This window comes from Xenopus laevis, chromosome 6L (genome assembly GCF_017654675.1).
Source record: "Xenopus laevis strain J_2021 chromosome 6L, Xenopus_laevis_v10.1, whole genome shotgun sequence".
Classification (NCBI taxonomy): domain Eukaryota; kingdom Metazoa; phylum Chordata; class Amphibia; order Anura; family Pipidae; genus Xenopus; species Xenopus laevis.
In genome coordinates this window covers 132,163,189-132,181,936 of record NC_054381.1, presented here as the reverse complement: position 1 = coordinate 132,181,936, position 18,748 = coordinate 132,163,189, and the positions used below count along the sequence as shown (strand labels likewise).

The 18,748-nt window shown below is 38.5% G+C and overlaps 1 protein-coding gene across 4 annotated transcripts in view; it reads right to left on the bottom strand.

Annotated features, from left to right (window-relative positions):
- Positions 1-18,748, bottom strand: part of LOC108719304 (polyamine-modulated factor 1-binding protein 1) — a 322,584-nt gene that overhangs the window by 284,754 nt on the left and 19,082 nt on the right. For all 4 annotated transcript variants that reach the window (XM_018268087.2, XM_018268088.2, XM_018268086.2 and 1 more), the window contains exon 2: positions 6,093-6,231. In XM_018268087.2, the coding sequence (XP_018123576.1) occupies positions 6,093-6,206 (114 nt within the window). In that variant the 5' untranslated portion in view covers positions 6,207-6,231. The remainder of the gene's footprint in view (positions 1-6,092; positions 6,232-18,748) is intronic.

The window sequence follows — 18,748 nt, the reverse complement described above, 5'->3', positions numbered from 1 at the left end:
GTAAGTAGGAGGGACACCAGTGTGATGCAGAATGCAGACATAATTGTATTCAAGAGGAATGTGCAGGGCTGTGTTTGTTTGCAAAAAAATTAATTTGTGAATTTTATGGCAACTTTTTTTGCACCCTTCCTGCACATTTGTAAATGAGCGTTTCCATATTTAAGATGTTTAAAATAACAGTTTAGCAGTTTAACACACACATATTAAGTCTACTAGAAATTAATTTAAACATTAAATAAACCCAATAGTCTGATTTTGCTTCCATTACGGATTAATTATATCTTAGTTGGGATCAAGTACAAGGTACTGTTTTATTATTACAGAGAAAAAGGAATTAATTTTTAAAAATTTGGATTACATTCTGTAATTCAGAGCTTTCTGGATATCTGGTTTCTGGATAAGGGATCCTATATCTGTATATATGTGTGTGTGTGTGTATATACACATACATATATATATATATATATATATATATATATATATTATATATATATATATATATGCCAGAAAACACATATATATACCGTTTTTTTTTTGTTTGTTTTTTTAGTAGTTAAACAACTTACAATGTTGCCATGTACCATGAGAAACTTCCAAAATAACAAATTCTGTTTTTCAAAGAACCTTTCATGTCTGACCTGTTTCATTTCTTTTTACACAGCTGGAAAGGGATATACAATCCACCGGCTAAGGAAATTGCTCAACTATAAGACTCATATGTTACCCATACACTGCCTTATTCACTAAATATTTTTCCAGTAGGCATAACAGGAGGAAATTGAACTACAATCCCTCAAACCATTAGCAGTAAAAGTCACTTATTAAGAAAACATGCTGAAAGTGTTATGCAAATCTTAGGTTTTGAAAGGAATAATGCGAGTTTAATAAAATTCATGAACACCTGCTCTTTGTTTTGCTATTTAGAAGCTGCCATTAAATAATACATTTAAATATAATATTCGCTAACTTGTGTCTTGATTAAAATACTAGTAAATATTGGGTATAGTGGTTTACTCTACACAGAGATAGAGATATATATATATATATATATATATATATATATATATATATATATATATATATATATATATATATATATATATATCATATCTAATTTTCCTTGTTTCAACACCTCATTTGAATCCTTATACCAAGATATTTTACACCAAAATTGTTTTTTAAAGCAGAGTAAATTATTTTACATAGAATTATGTGCAGACATATGCAGGATCCATTAGTTACTGAAATAACACTATACATGGAAAAAACATCTTTCTTGCCTCAGTCAGGGCACTCTCCATAGACATCAGTAGAACAGAGTAGTCTTTAATATGTTCGTCAGTATGTCTATGGAAAATAGTTTAACCAATGCTAATACAAATCAATGCTGAAACTGATACAGCATAGGGGAAAATACGTTGTGAGCCCAGTATAATATTGTATTGAATTTATACCTTTAAACATTTTGAGTTAAGTTTGATGTTTTTTGCCATGCTTCAAGACAATGGCAGAAAAAAATGGGAAAAGACCAGAAGTCCTCTGCACTCACCCATTATCAATATAAAGGACAGTAAGACATTTTCATCCATACTGAGGAGCAGTAACCCATAACAGCCAATAGGATATTTGCTTTTACACAGGTGACCAGTAAATTCTACCTTCTAATTGGGTGCTATGGGTTACTGCACCTTGGCAAACAGTGTATTTTATTACATAACCCCTGTTGCCCCCATATGTAATAAAAGGCACTAAGTTTGCCCAGGAGCGGTAACCCATGGCAACCAATAAGATGTTTGATTTAAACACATGACCAGGAAATGCTATCTGCTGATTGGTTGCTTTAGGTTACTGCCACTGGGCAAACAGTGCCTTTAATTACATAACCCCCTTTTATGCTTTAGGTTACTAAAAAAAAATACAGTGCGCTTTAAACAAAACAGAGATTGTTTGTCCATAGAGTGCAATATATTCAAGCTGGCCAACTACATCAATGTCTTCCCTGGTCTGGTCTCTCCTACACTCATTCATCTCATTTATTAAAACTTCTATGGCTTCACTATACACAGGGACTAAAGGTGGCCATACACGGATAGATCCGCTCGTTTGGCGATGTCGCCAAACGAGCGGATCTCCCTCCGATATGCCCACCTTGAGGTGGGCAATATCGGGCTGATCCGATCGTGGGCCCTAGGGCCCAACGATCGGATCCTAGCGTTCGCCAAACGGGCGGTCGGATCGCGGGACCGCATCAACGAACAGATGCGGCCGCGATCCGACGGGATTTTTAACCCCATCCGATCGAGATCTGGCCGACTTTCGGCCAGATCTCGATCGGGGGAAGCCCGTCGGGGGCCCCCATACACGGGCCAATAAGCTGCCGACTTGGTCTGTCGGCAGCTTTTATCGGCCCGTGTATGGCCACCTTAAGTCTTACCTGCAACCTACCGGCTTCCAAGGTTAAAACTTTCATTCCCAGAAAAAAAGTTTTTTTTTTTTTTTTAAGATTTATTGCATTTTGATCTTGCCTGGCAAGTTGCTGTAGAAGTCAAAGTAAAGTTGTTGATTTTTTTTTTAATTTGCATCTAGAAAACAACTTTATGGCGTTTTAATCAAACAAGACATTTTCCCCGCAATCATACTTTTTGAACAATGATAAAATGCAAGTGTGATTAACCCATTCAATGATTAATAAATATAAAAGATATGTTTGCAGGAAAAGCCACAATTGTGTTTTGTGTGTGCAAGTGCTTCTTCCAAAATTTAAAATTTTCATAAAAAAAGCCCCCTGAAGCACTTTGTCGACACACCTATAAAATAGTTGCAAAATTAGCAATACGTTGAGAGAAGACATTCAATTTAACCTATTTCTATGCATTTATCAAATATTATGCATGCTGTACATTATTACAATACAGTAACAGCACAAACAGTGGGAAAGACATTACAAATTAATTTAAATAAACTCGGTTACAAAGATTTAGCGGCAGATTTATCAAGGGTCGAATTTCGAAGTAAAAAATACTTCGAAATTCGACCATCAAATTGAAATACTTCAAATTTGAATATCGAATTCGAACTTTTTTCATCGAATTTGGGTATTCTACGGTCGAAGTAAAATCTTTGATCGAACGATTAAATCCTTCGAATCAAACGATTTTATTGTACGATTTTACTTAGACTTCAAAAAACTTGGAAAAATGCTGTAGAAGGTCCCCATAGGCTAACATAGCACTTCGGCAGGTTTAATTTGGCAAAGTATTAAAGTCAACGGTTTTTTTAAAGAGACAGTACCTTGATTATCTAATGGTTGAATATTCAAACTATTTTACTTTGAATCAAATTTCAAGTCGAAGTATCCTATTCGATGGTCAAAGGTAAACAAACATACTCAACTATACATTCAACTTTTAATTTATACATTTATAAAGCTGCATGACGATTAAATCCTTCGAATCAAACGATTTTATTGTACGATCGTACGATTTTACTTCGACTTCAAAAAACTTGAAAAATGCTGTAGAAGGTCCCCATAGGCTAACATAGCACTTCAACAGGTTTAATTTGGCAAAGTATTGAAGTCAAAGTTTTTTTTAAAAGAGACAGTACTTCGATTATCGAATGGTCGAATATTCAAACTATTTTACTTTGAGTCGAATTTGAAGTCGAAGTATCCTATTCGATGGTCGAATGTACACAAACATACTCAATTATACATTCAACTTTTAGGGGCCGATTCAGTAAATTCGAGTGAAGGATTCGAAGTAATAAAAATTCGAATTTCGAAGTATTTTTTTGGGCTACTTCGACCATCGAATGGGCTACTTCCACCTTCGACTACGACTTCGAAGGATTCAAACTAAAAATTGTTCGACTATTCGATAGTCGAAGTACTGTCTCTTTAAAAAAAAAACTTCGACCCCCTAGTTCGGCAGCTAAAAGCTATCAAAGTCAATGTTAGCCTATGGGGAAGGTCCCCATAGGCTTGCCTAAGTTTTTTGATCGAAGGATATTCCTTCGATCGTTGGATTAAAATCCTTCGAATCGTTCGATTCTAAGGATTTTGTCTTTCGTTTCGAAGGATTTTATTGTTCGATCGAAGGAATAATCCTTCGATCGTACTGATCGCAGAATTTGCGCTAAATCCTGCGCTAAAGGATTTCAATTCCTAGTCGAATATCGAGGGTTAATTAACCCTCGATATTCGACCCTTAATGAATCAGCCCCTTAATGTATACATTTATAAAGCTGCATGACACTTAACATTCTCAAACTTTCCTGTGTGCTTCTTGCAGATAGATACAATTGCACTTTGTATTTATGTTATGCTTTGACAGTCAGGCCTCATACTGGGCCTTATACCGGCCTTAGGTGCAGGACCTTACAATTATCTGAGCCATTTTGTTACCCAATTTTACAATAATTCTGTAGTGAGATAATGAAGCTGATTCACAAACTTATAGCAATATGTAATAAACAGTATTAAAGGAACAGTTCAAAGAAAACTAAAAACTATGTAAATAGATAGGCTTTGCAAAATAAAAATTGTTTCTAATATGGTTAGCTAGCCAAAAATGTAATCTATAAAGACTGGAGTGACTGGATGTGTAACATATTAGCCAGAACCCAACTTCCTGCTTTTCAGCTCTCTAACTCTGAGTTGGTCAGTGACTTTAATCAGGGCCACGAGACAAAACTGTCCAGTGAGTTTGCAATTGATCCTCAGCATTCAGCTCAGATTCAAAAGCAACAGTTATGACCCATGTGGCCCCCCTCAAGTCACTGTCAAGTCATTATGTTAGACATCCAGTCACTCCAGCCTTTATACATTACATTTTTGCCTAACTAACTATATTGAAAACATTTTTTTATTTTGCAGTCTATATACCCAGTTTGTATTTTTATACTAAACAATTCCAAGAACAATAAGAAGTGTATGGGGGGGGGGTAATAATAAAGGTCAGTAACAAAATGTTTTTAATATAAAAATGTATGCCTTCATGCAATTTAATATACTGTAGCTTCTGCAAACCTGGAAACAATTCCGACAGTGGAAGAAAGATTGTGAATTTTATAGCGGACATCTGTGTGCAGTGTATGTATAAAAACTTCTTACTGAAAAAGTTATGTTTGTTCCAAAAACAGTCAAGGATGTCTCAAAAGTGTGTAATGCTCAGTTAAAAACATTTTTGCCATTTGTAGGCCATTTTTACACCAACATTTTTCTTGGTCCATTATTGTTGGATAAAGAAATTTGGATGGCTTGCGTTCCATGAAATCTGGTCTACAAGTTTACAGTATGGAAGAAAAAAATGTATTAGATATTTTTGTAGCACTACACAATTTCCTTCTTATCCAGGAAAAATAGATCAGCCAGTTTCATAACATTAGCCAGCACTTTAAAGGAATTATTAATTATTATTAAATTTAAATCAGTTCCGTCCTGGTGGAGCTTACAATAGATGATCACCATGCCACCCATCTTTATACTGTATATTCTAATGTATATTTTATTAACAGATTGTGGTAAAGGCTGCATTGTGTTTCATACTGTGGTAAAATGTACATTATGGGCCCACCATTAAAACACATAGTAGAGCTGTTCCATAAAGTTAATTTGGAGGATATAATAATTTTACTAGACCCAGCCTAGTAAGTAATTAGAACAGATTTACCATGCATAAAGAAAGTCCCAAAATTTCACAAAGGACCACCCCACCATTTGGTATAATAGAGTTATGTTGGTTACACATTTATTAAAAGAAATTGAAAAGGCTGAATTTTAACTGAAAAAAAGGGTCTTTTTTTAACCAATTAGATGCTTGGCATATATAAGCTTAAACAGTCAGCAGCAAAAGCACGACAATGAATTGGGAAATTACAAATTACGAAGGGCATTCTAATCAATATTATTTAGATTTTTTTTAATAATAGGAAAATTTTACTGAACATATACATCTAATTCTTGTTGTTTCAAATATTTTTTATTTAGCAAAAAACACACAATTCAACATAAACTATGCTGTAACGGTTTGCCAATGGCATATACTCTGTGTTGCAGCAAAGGCATGATAATAAGACATGTTTATCAATACCTTATCCAGCAGTGCTTCTCCATCATTTATAACATTCCTGAGGTCATCCTGAAGGACAGAAATCTTGTGATCTTTGGCTTCAAACTGAGTCTTCCTATCATCTCCAAAGTCCATTGCTGTACCGTCTTCTTTCTTTCTTCTACATAAAAAGAAAGAGCTTTATAACAACCACACCAAATTAAAATTCCAAATAAAAAGTATCATTTGTTTTAAAAACTGTGTTTATTATTTTTAAGAAATATTAACATGTCTAGTTCAGAAACATCTCTTAGCTTTGCCAATGTCAATACTTTTCACAGTCCATATATCCAGCCTATAGGGTTTAATTAATGTTTCCATGATTTTGTAATAGACTTAAGGTATGAAGATCCAAATTATGGAAAGATCTGTTATCCAGAAAACCCCAGGTCCCGAGTTTATAAGTTTGCAGAGGGAGGAACTATAGAGGGATAATAATAATAAGGGGCCGAGGACAGAGCCTTGAGCAGAAAGTGGTAGGGGAGCATATGCTACTCCATTGTAGGAGACACTGAAGGACCGATTAGTGAGGTAAGAAGAAAACCAGGGGGGGCGTGGCCAACCATGGAGGTGAGCACACGTACTTTCTGAAGCTCCGTGCTCCTCGGTCGTAATTAGACCCGACAATTAGCTACCATTAGCCTCTATTCTGCTGATCGGGACATTGTTCGGTACCTGCAACCTCTGGCTTCATGAACATGGGCAAAAGAAGACAGCGTGAGCAGAAAGCCACGCTATCTCCATTCCTCCATAGGACGCCTACGGACTTACCAGATGTCCAAGATGGCGCTTCTCAGCTCGGCGCGGTGGCGGAACCACCTCTCTCTGCTCCGTCTTCACCAACCTCCATGACTGGCTCTCTTTCACCGGACCACGTCTCCTCAGGTCAGTCTGACAGTCGCATTACACAGCCCCCTTTGCCACAGACGGAGGCCCCAGTTACGGCCCAATTTCTTACTGCGCAACTTACTCAATTACATACGCAGCTGTCTGCCACAATTTCGCATACAGTTACAGCAGCAGTATCAGCAGCAGTTAAGGAAATTCAAAGGGATCTGGTGGACCTTGGGGAGCGGACTGACAAGTTGGAGACCTATACAGACGACATGGCCCAGAGAATAATTAATGTGGAGGAAGAGAATTCCCTTCTTAGGGATGAAATTTTTCAACTTAAGGACATTTGTGAAGACCTGGAAAACAGGTCTCGCAGGCAGAATTTACGATTTCGGGGTGTCCCAGAGGAGGTGGACAATGCAGGAATACACAAATACCTGCAAGAGCTATTTGCTTACATCTGCCCAGACGTCCCTAATACTCTCTGGACGTTAGATAGGGCACATAGATCACTGGCATCCAGGCCACCCCCGAATAAGCCGCCACGTGACATCATTGTGCGTTTCCATTATTATGAGAGCAAGGAGGCCATATTGACCAAGACCCGTACTCTCCATGCTGTGGAGTTCCATAATCACAAAATTCAAGTCTATGCTGATTTATCACCGGTAACCCTGGCTAAACGAAGGGAACTGCAACCGATAACTCAAGCTTTGCGGAACGCCAATATACCTTACCGATGGGGTTTTCCCTTTAAGCTGATGGTTAATTACCGGGGCCAATCACACATTCTGACAAATCCGCGAAGGGGCCATAAACTGTTGGCAGCCTTAGGCATTCAAGCGAAGGATGTTGCACCATCTAAGGCTAGATCCCCACAGAAGGCTACGGGAGGGCCCCAGTGGTCTACGGTTCCTACCTCGCCACACTCAGTGCGGCTTACGTTGTCACCTTCGCCACCGTGACCAAGAAAGTTTCCTGACGCATGGAGACAGATACATATTGATGTTGACCACCGGCAGGAATATATTTCCATTGTTTCCGACCGTGATACACGGATTCACCTCTACTGTAATCTACTCACCGAATAATTTTATTTTTATAGTTATACAGTGGTCGCTCCTGTGGCTTGCCACTACCCCTCACCCGAGAGGCCGGAAGCCACTCACTTATCCTTTATCCTGCATTGACTGGAACCGAATTTGCGGGATTGGGTGTTTTGTTTTTTTTTTGTTTTTTCCAACCTCAAGGGCTGATCTTTCTGCTGTTTGCAGAACCATGTGCCTGGTTTGGAACTTTACTGATTATGAAGGTTACATGTTCTATGTTGATTGTTTACGATTGTTATTGTCTATCCTTTTTTTCTTGATTTTTAACTGTGACGATTTTGCAATTGGGCGATGTCTATCTATGAAGCTGACTTGTAATTTGCTTCTTATGCAACCTCTTAAGGAGACAGGCTTTCTTTTGGGTAAAGAGTCTGGTCGACACAATTACATTCTTTCTGCGTCTCCCCAAGGGGAGCTGAAGTTCAAAGCTACTCTTGTTGTACTTTATAATGGCTAAATTTGTCTCTATTAATGCTAAAGGGCTAAATACTATTACTAAGAGGTACTTAGTTTTAAAAGAAATAAAAAATCAAAGAGCGGATATAGCCTTGATCCAAGAGACCCATTTTGCCCGAGATTCCCCTTATCGACTCAGGTCTAAATTTTACCCCAACGGCTATTTTGCCTCACATGTACAGAAAAAAGCTGGAGTAGCTATCCTTATACATAAGGATTGCCCTCTGACAGTAGACCAGACTCTTTGCGACCCAAATGGCCGTTACATTATTTTGCGGGGCAAGTACATGGACATACCAGTTCTTATTGTAAATGCATATGCTCCAAACAGAAACCAAATTAGGTTCTTGAGACAGGTCTTTGTGAAGTGTTCTGGTTTTAACATACCTTATCAGATTATAGGGGGAGATTTAAATGTCGTTTTCTCGCAAATTAAAGATAGAACCCAACCCTCTCCTGATCATTCGGCTCATAACCTCTCAAGGGAGTTTAGAAAATTGGTTAGACGGTTTTCATTTTTTGATTGCTGGAGGATTAATCACCCACTAGACCGCCAACATACATACTACTCCCCGGTGCATAAAGTACATTCCCGCATAGACTGTTTCTTAGTAACACATCCATGCTTACAATTGCCATCCTCTACATCGATTCTCCCGATTACATGGTCAGATCACTCGCCCATAACTTTATGTTTAGAACTCTCAAGACTTCCTCCTCGGGAACCTCACTGGAGGATGCATGAGACGTTTTTACATGACCCAGAGACACTCCTACGAATGGAGGAATTGCTACAAGAATATTTTCGACTTAATGTAGGGTCAGTTAATTCTTTATCTACATTATGGGAGGCCCATAAGGCCACCATGAGAGGGCACATTATAGCTCTTACGACTCAGAAGAAAAAACAATCCTTGCTTAAATACACTGCTCTTACTGCTCAACTGTCAACCCTTGAAAACCTCTACAACAAAAATCATTCTAGCCCACTTTTAACACAAATATTGAACGTTAGGAAGGAATTGGCTACGCTTGACTATATAGCAGCACAAAAGGCAGTTATATGGACCAGGCAACGGTATTACGAGAAAGGTGACAAACAACACACGTTACTGGCAAGAAAATTAAAAGACCAACAAACACAGTCCCACATTACCTCCATACAAACATCTACAGGCCAACTCACCTACGACCAGATCCAGATAGGGAAAATATTCCACGATTTCTATCACCATCTATACAACATACCTGCAGCTCAACAAGTAGACCCAGATTTACTATCTAACTTTCTCACAGAGGCAGGACTCCCTAAACTAACTGATGATGAGGTCCAAATCTTAAATGAGGAAATTACGCTTGAGGAGTTGACTACCACTCTAAAGAATTTGCCCACAGGAAAAACCCCTGGTCCTGATGGCCTGCCCTACAAATATTATAAAACATTTGCACATATTTTGAACCCCTACATGGTACAGTTATTTAATGACTTTTTAAGAGGCAGCCCAATCCCACCTTCGAATTTAAAGTCTTATCTTTCCCTAATCCCTAAAGAAAATAAAGATCACACCAATTGCACTAATTATAGACCGATAGCGTTATTGAATTCGGACCTAAAGCTTTTCTCTAAAATTTTGGCCAATAGATTAGCTCCCCTTCTCCCTCGGTTAATCAATGGCGACCAGGTCGGCTTTATTCAGGGTCGCCAAGCAGGCGACAACACGAGACGGACTATTGACCTAATAGAAGTGTTACATAGGAAATACACACCAGCTCTACTTCTGAGCCTCGACGCTGAAAAGGCGTTCGATCGCTTAAGCTGGCCCTACTTATTTTCCCTTCTCAAATACCTAAATTTCTCTGGTCCCTTTTTGATAGCTCTTCAAGGCTTATATAGCCTCCCGACTACACAGCTAAAACTACCGGGTCAAGCAGCTTCAATCATACACATCAGGAACGGCACAAGGCAGGGGTGCCCTTTATCTCCACTTCTATACGCACTAAGTATAGAGCCCCTAGCTGCCACTATTAGGAACTCGGCCGACATAACGGGGGTGAATGTTAATGGGACACAGTTCAAAATCGCATTATTCGCAGACGATGTACTGCTCACGTTGACAAACCCACAGGTTTCTTTACCTAATCTGCATAGGGTCCTAGACATATACAGCAAACTTTCTAATTATAAAGCTAATGTCGGTAAAACGGAGGCACTCCCGCTTAATATCCCTCGGAATAGTCTGACGGCTTTACAATCGGCTTTCCACTATAAATGGAAGACAACGTCGATTTCTTATCTGGGAACCCAAATTACGTCACACTACTCCGACCTTTTTAAGCTGAACTTTCTCCCTTTAATCCTACATATGAAACATTTGTTGCAAAAATGGGCTACTTATCCAATCTCATGGTTTGGCAAGATATCAGCAGTAAAAATGAGTATTCTACCTAAGTTTTTGTATTTATTTCAAACATTACCTATTACTGTTCCTTTATATGTACTGAGGGATATCCAATCATGCTGCCATAAGTTCATTTGGAGTAACAGCAGACACAGAATAGCAGGGAAACTATTGACAATCTCGACTGAGTTTGGAGGTCTCGGAGTTCCAGCTTTTCAGAAATATTACGAGGCCGCTCAGCTCAAACAACTTTTGGCATGGTCCAGGTGGACCTCGTGTAACAACTGGAGTGTTATAGAAAATGCTTTCTCGCCAGGGGGTCACGTAAATCATCTTATATGGTCTCGACCTACACACACAGCAGACTTCTCTATGCTGTTATCCTCTACGCGGAATATGTTATCTCTCTGGAGAAGGCATAGGGACAGCCTATCTTCCGTGAAGTCTGTAAATTTGACGTTCCTGAATAATCCCAACTTTTTACCTGGAACCTGTCGGCATTTTGTTGCCAGATGGGGGTGTACTCAGTACCAGACGATATACGATCTGATCGACCCACTCACTAAAGATATGATGTCCTTTAATGGTCTCTCAGCGAAGGTGCCACAAGGGACATGCCGATTCTTTGAATACTTACAGCTTCGACATTTCCTTACACCTTACTGTTCTGGATTTAAGAATATGCCGCCTACCTCTTTTGAACGCTTAGCTCGATCAGGGCTACCACAAAGGGGTCTTATCTCGAGGATTTATAAAATACTTAATGACCCTCAATCAGACACTCTCCCAAGATGCTCATATATGGAGAAATGGGATGCTATTTCACCTCAACCAATTGCGGACGAAGATTGGTTAAATATATGGTCCAATGCGAAGAAAATGGTGCTTTGCTCTCGACAAAGGGAACACATTTACAAAATTCTCTTACATTGGTACCATACGCCAGCCAAGTTGCACTCTTTCTTTCCGGACCACTCACCACTGTGTTGGAGAGGCTGTGGGGGAATTGGTGATGTACCTCACATTTTTTGGACTTGTCCTATGATCCAACCACTGTGGACTGAAATAGCAATATTCATAAGTAGGCTACTTCGCAAACCGGTGCAAGCGGATATTCAAATCTTTCTGATGGGCAAGCCTCTCCCAGATACTCATAAACAAACTCAGTCTCTTCTCAACCAAATTTTTACGGCTACTCGCATGAGCATAGCCGCTAAGTGGAAGTCACAGGATATACCTTCCCTGACAGAAATAAAAAATAGAGTAAATAGCAATAAAGCTTTTGAGGCTGGCATAGCGGCATTAAATAACCAAATGGCTCGGTTTACGGAAACTTGGGCTGCTTGGGATCTGCTACCATAGGCCTCGACAGTCAACTGGCCCCTATACTGTTTCTTTTATCTTTTATTTTTTTGGCAGTATGGTTGGATCTCTCTCCCCTTATCCACATATAGCGGGTTCTTACTTTTCAGTAATCGCTTCAATGTCACAGTCTTTTTTATTTTATTTTAGTTTAGTTTTTCTAATTTTTTTTTTTTTTTTTCTACTGTTGATTTTAATGCATGATTCATTTGATATGCTTCTTCATTTCTGTATCTGGATACTTCATAGAGCATTGTTCTGTTTATGTAAATGGATGATTCGTGGATATGTCATGCTTTGTACTTTTGTGTGAAAAATAATAAAAATTTTAAGTAACAAAAAAAAAAGAAGAAAACCAGGACAGGGCTGTGTCACGAAGGATAAGCGAATAGAGGGACTGGAAGAGAGGATGATCCACAGTGTCAAATGCAGCTAAGAGATCAAGCAGTATTAGTAGTGAGAAATGGTTGTTGACTAACTGTATAAAGTCGTGATGGATGAATCTGTCCCTCTTCCATTCGAACAAAAATTTGTGAAACACATTGAAGTAATGGGCATCAAAATAATTTTGACACGCAACAACTTTGACAACAGTGAACATTTTTTTACGTGCCTCTCTTTTGTCCAAATGCATTAAAGTCAATGGGCGGCTGAACAATTTTGATGCAGCAAATTTTCCACTGCAAATTTCCATCGCCGTTTAGCAAAAACATTAACGGTTGTAGACTAGGCGCTCAAATAGTTTAGAGATGAAAGGTAACAGAGAGGTAGGTCGGAGGTTATCAAGATTGGAGGGATCAAGAGAGGGTTTTTTTCAGAATGGGGTGACAAGACCATGTTTTAGTTGAGAAGGAAATATTCTAGTTGTGAGTGAGAGATTAAATATTATGATATTAATATGAGTTAAGGCTTTGATTAGACAAGGATTGGTATTGTGGAGACGTTTTGAAGGTATGGTATCAAGGTGAAAAGAGGCCAAAAGTTTTGATATTTCCTCATCAGTCACAGGGGTGAAGGAACACAATAAAGACTGGGGAGTGTAGAGGGAGGGTGTTGAAAGTCTAGGGGGGTGGAGTAGTGTAATGTCACTTCTGATAGTGTCAATTTTGTTTTTGAAATGCTCAGCAATATTTTGAGCAGAGACAGATGTGCACAGAGGAGGTGGAGAAGGGGAAAGAAGAGTGTTAAATGTGGAGAAAAGTTGTGCCAGTTTTTTAGAAAGGGAGTTAATGAGTGAAGTAAAGTATGTTTTGCTTGGGAAAGACTGGTGTTATAAGAGGGCAGGGCAGATTTGTAGCTCCAAAAGTCTGATTCTAAGCAGGATCTTCGCCAGCAACGCTCAAGTGTGCGTGAGTGTCTTTGAAGAGCTTTTGTATGAGCATTTTGCCAAGCTTGAAGTGGAGTCTGGCACGTTTGGTTTTTGCAGGTCACGGTAGGTATGTGTTTGGGGAATAGCAGGGGGTGAGGAGGGAGTTAGTGAGAGTTGAAATGTCAGCATATTGTGATCAGAGAAGGGAAACAGTGAGTTAGTAAAAGTGGTGGTTGAACAGAGTCTTGTAAATCCAGAGCGTTAACATTGGAGGGGGGGGGGAGTCTGAGCACAGAAATAAGTCTAAGGAGGATGTTAGTGAAAGAAGTTTAGAGACAGAAGGGTTGTTAATGGGTATATTAAAGTCCATTAATATGATGGATGGGATGTTAGATGAAAGAAAGTAAGGAAGTCAGGCAGCAAAGTTGTCCAAAAATTGTGCGGTTGGTCCAAGAGTCAATATATGACAGCAATGCAAAGTGAAATAGGAGAAAAGAGCCTAATGCAATGAGCCTCAAATGAGGAGAATGAAAGGGAAGGAACAGGTGAGAGAACTTTAAAAGTACAGCGGGGAGAGAAAAGCAATCCTACCCCACCCCCAGGACAGTTTCCAGGTCTGTATGGTACTTATCAAAAGAACTAAATCAGAGTAGGCCTAACAGACAAAAGTTATCAGGGTTAAAATATACAAGTAGTGATACAAGCAGAATTACCAGTATACATGAGTTGCAATAGAGTGGTGTATATAGCATTATATTAATAAGCAGAATTATCAGAATAAGCAATATACAAATATCAAAATACAGTATCAAAATACAGCCAGATTTCATCCATTCACGTTTATCCCCTGTGTGACCATGCACAATGTTGGGTGACGATGCACAGGTGTGGGGACGCACATACTACAAAGTGACCGGGAACCATTGTGTCAAAAGGTAGGCGAGTGTTCCAGTCTCCTGGAATGTGATAATATACAACTTTGCTTAAGTTGCATGTACTACATGCACATAGATAGTGATGGGCAAATTTCTCGTGTTTCGCTTTGCCTAAAAATTCGGTAATATTCTACTGGAGTTTCGAAAATTTATTTGATGGTGCCGAAACATGGAAATGTGTCACAAATTCATGCCTGCTGAATTTATTTACTCTCAGGTCCGGATTTGAGGAGAGGCCACTAAGGCCCAGGCCTAGGGCAGCAGGATTTTTGGGGGCGACATGCTGCCCAATCACACCCACATTGGTTCAGAAACACTGGAGAGCAGGAGACACAATCGATTTTTATATTTCCTGTGAGCCAATCCCCATTGCTCTGGGCCCGATGATGAAAATTTAATCAAATAAAAGGGAGGGGATGGGGGAGATGAACAACAGTGGGCCTAGGGGCGCTCTGCTATGTAAATCCGGCCCTGATTACTCACAGGGCTACCATAGCGCACTTGCAATAATTGAAATAAGTTATGATACCTTGCACATCAGACATCAGAATCTACACCATTCATGCACACTGTCATTTCTGCATGCATTGTTAAATCATGGCACATACTATTTCGCAGGGGGCCTGACAACTACTATGCTTGAATTCTGGCAAAACTACCTTATCACTAAAATGCATGGCTATTTGTGTACATTCATGCTTCGAGCACTTAAATCTAACAAATCTAAGCTGCTTCTCTGTAAATGGGTATTGGACATTTTTTTATGTAAAAAAAAAAAAAAAAAAAAAACTCCAAAGCATTTGGTTTTTCTTTAAACATTTTTGATGAAGCAAAGCAGGACAGTATCGCTCATCATAATTATCTTTTATCTTGAAATATCATGGTACAATATACTGTAATTGGGTAATTACTGATTCAGTCAAATGCTTACTGTTTATTTATGAAATGTTGAAAAATAGTGTCCCAAGTTGTAGCGAGATGGAAATTATGTTTTTTGTTTTTTTCAACCACAGCATCAATGCCAAAAAGGTCGATTAGTCTCTATAATAAACCACGTAAAGTTTTTGTAGAGACATAAAACTATAAGTGTTTCATATATATTTTAAATTGGACGAAATGAAACACTTTTAAACAATGACTAAAATAAAAAGTAGACTTGAAAAATTATACTTATTGATTAACTTATTATTGCAGCCATCATTTCATAACCTTCAATAGAAAATAATGTAAATATACCTACATCTAAAATATGGGCTGACAAGATTAACCCAACATGCTAAAAATGATAAAATCTGATAAAATGTGGCTATTGTACCTTAGACAAGTTCAACTCCAATACCTGTGCGCTGCCTGAATTGTCTTTGAAAAGTTTCTCTCAACTTAATGTGTGAATGATCAAAGCGCTGATGAAAAATGGAAGCTGAAATCACTGAATTGGGGGGGGGGCTGCATGAACCCATCTCTAATAAAATTATTCACTGCAAATATGTGAGGGTGTTTTTATTGTGTTTAAATTATCAAAGAAGGTTTTTACACTATATAAGCGCATTTTCCTAGAGCTGCCTGATTTGGTTTGTGGAGTGAAGCAAAATTGCGAAATATATAAGGCATATGACATTATACAGTCTGAGTATCCATCTATACCACAAGATGTGCTTTAAAAATTGCATTAGTTTGGTTTATAAAGAAGCAGGCTATGTCTGTATGGTGTGTAAATGCTGGTTACATAGTTAAATTGGGTTGAAAAAAACCCAGCATCCATACACACACACCTCCCTACTTTCACACAAATTCTATATACCCATACCTATAGTAACTATAGAGTTTAGTATCACAATAGCCTTTGATATTATGTCTGTCCAAGAAATCATCCAAGCCATTCTTAAAGGCATTAACTGAATCAGCCATCACATCATCACCCGGCAGTGCAGCAAATAATTGAATATAAAATGTAATTCCTGAATCAGCAAGTGTATTTTTTTTTAGTTGTAATATTGGTGTGTAGGCACCATCTCAGGTCATTTTGTTTGGTCATGTGCTTTCTGGCAGGCTGTTGTTTCTCCTATAATGTAACTGAATGTGTTGCAGTGGGACCTGGAGTGCTGTTCTTAGATCTACGAGGCAGCTGTTATCTTGTGTTAGAGAGCTGCTATCTCGTTACCTTCCCATTGTTCTGTTGTTAGGCTGCTGGGGGGGGGTAGGGAGGGGGTGATATCACTCCAACTTGCAGTACATCAGTAAAGAGTGACTGAAACATATCAGAACACAAGTCACATGACTTGGGGCAGCTGGGAAACTGACAATTACTAGCCCCATGTCACAATTGAATATAAAAAAAAATATGTTTGTTCTTTTGAGAAACAGATTTCAGTGCAGAATTCTGCTGGAGCAGCACTATTAACTGATGCTTTTTGAAAAATACATTTTCCCATGGCAGTATCCTTTTAAGTCTACTAAAAAAAAACATTTAAACTAATTAACCCAATAGGATTGTTTTGTCACCAATAAGGATTAATTATATTTTAGCTGCGCTCAAATACACAGTACTATTTTATTATTACAGAGAAAACTTAAATATATATATATTTTAAATTAGAACTATTTGATTTATATGGAGTCTAGGGAGATGGCCTTCCAGTTATTTGGAGCTTTCTGGTTAAAGGGTTTCCAAGTAACTGATCCCATACCTGTATGATAGTATTTATACACCTTTTCTACACAAGCCCAATGTCAAAAAGGGGGCATATAATGCATTTCACACTATTCGTCTATCTATGGAGGGGTTGGACTGACTTTGATGTATCAGATAATCAGCTGACCAGAAACCTGATCATTTGGGTCAGTGAGATTTGGATTTCAATTTGTGTGACCAAGCGGTACTAATATGCAACCAATATGTAGCCAATATGAGATCAATGAGACAGCATATATATGAACTGCACTCCAAACCTATCTAATTATACAACATACCCAAGGCTTAATTAATTAAAAAAAAACAAAACAATAAAACGTCTGCAATGACTTTGCTAAGAAGATAAAAATATGGAGACATTGTTTCCAGTCTTGTGATACGTTGCCCTGTAGGTTACTGTGAAAGACAGATCTCAAGAAAACCCAAGGAGGGTGGCAGGGGAATGCTTCTGTTTTCAACGCAACATAATTTTTCATCCTTCCTTTCTGCTCCATTAGAGAAAGCTAACACAATTATTTACGAACATGCAAAAATGACATACGAGTCGTTCCCTCCCAATTTCCCCAAAGGCAGGAGTCTACAAGCTGGATTCCATATGACATAATTCATCAAATATGAAGAGGGTACTCCTGCTTTTTTCCCCCTCCTTCTCCTATTATTGGATGCACCCAGTTAGTGAAAACATCAGAGCTGTTAAGTATTTTCAGCAATCAGTTTGTTAAGGATCCAGTCCCCAGCTCCCTGCTACTGCAGCACTTGTACGTTTCTCCCTTGGGTAATGTTAGACACTACATTTGAGCCTGCCAGAACAATTAACCCTACTGTTAATTAGAAGGAAATGTCAGCCACACAGATGGTATGAACTGGCACCCTGCCATCCCACCAACTGCCGCTGCAAGCAGCTACCCTACTGCTGACAGCTGCTCAGCAATATCCCAAACCAGCAGATGTCAAAACTTTCCAGCCGAGGAAGGGATTTTTAGTCCCTACAGTGATGATGGCTGTTTTATTGCTATGATATCCAATACTTGTTTTCACAATAAAACAATCAACGTTGAGTTTATTAGAAACACAAAGGAGTATTCAAAAAGACAAAGATTACATAGGGAGGAAAAAACACACACACAAATGCGTGCATAATCTTTACATCTTTACAGCTTTGTGGTTTTAAAATTAGAAGGCTGTCAGCAGCTAAAGTCTTAATATAAAAGTGTACCAGACTAATTCATGCAAATATTAAATATATTTTTTGCATACTTAAACAATATCACTTAATTACCTCTATAACAGTACAGGTATGTAATCTGTTATCCAGAATATTCAGGACCTGGGGTTTTAAAGGGATACTGTCATGGGAAAAATGTTTTTCTTAAAACACATCAGTTCTGCACTGAAATCCATTTCTCAAAAGAGCAAAAAAAAAAAGATTTTTTTTATTTAATTCTGAAATCTAACATGGGGCTGGACATATTGTCAGTTTTCCAGCTGCCCCCAGTCATGTGACTTGTGCTCTGATAAACTTCAGTCACTCTTTACTGCTGT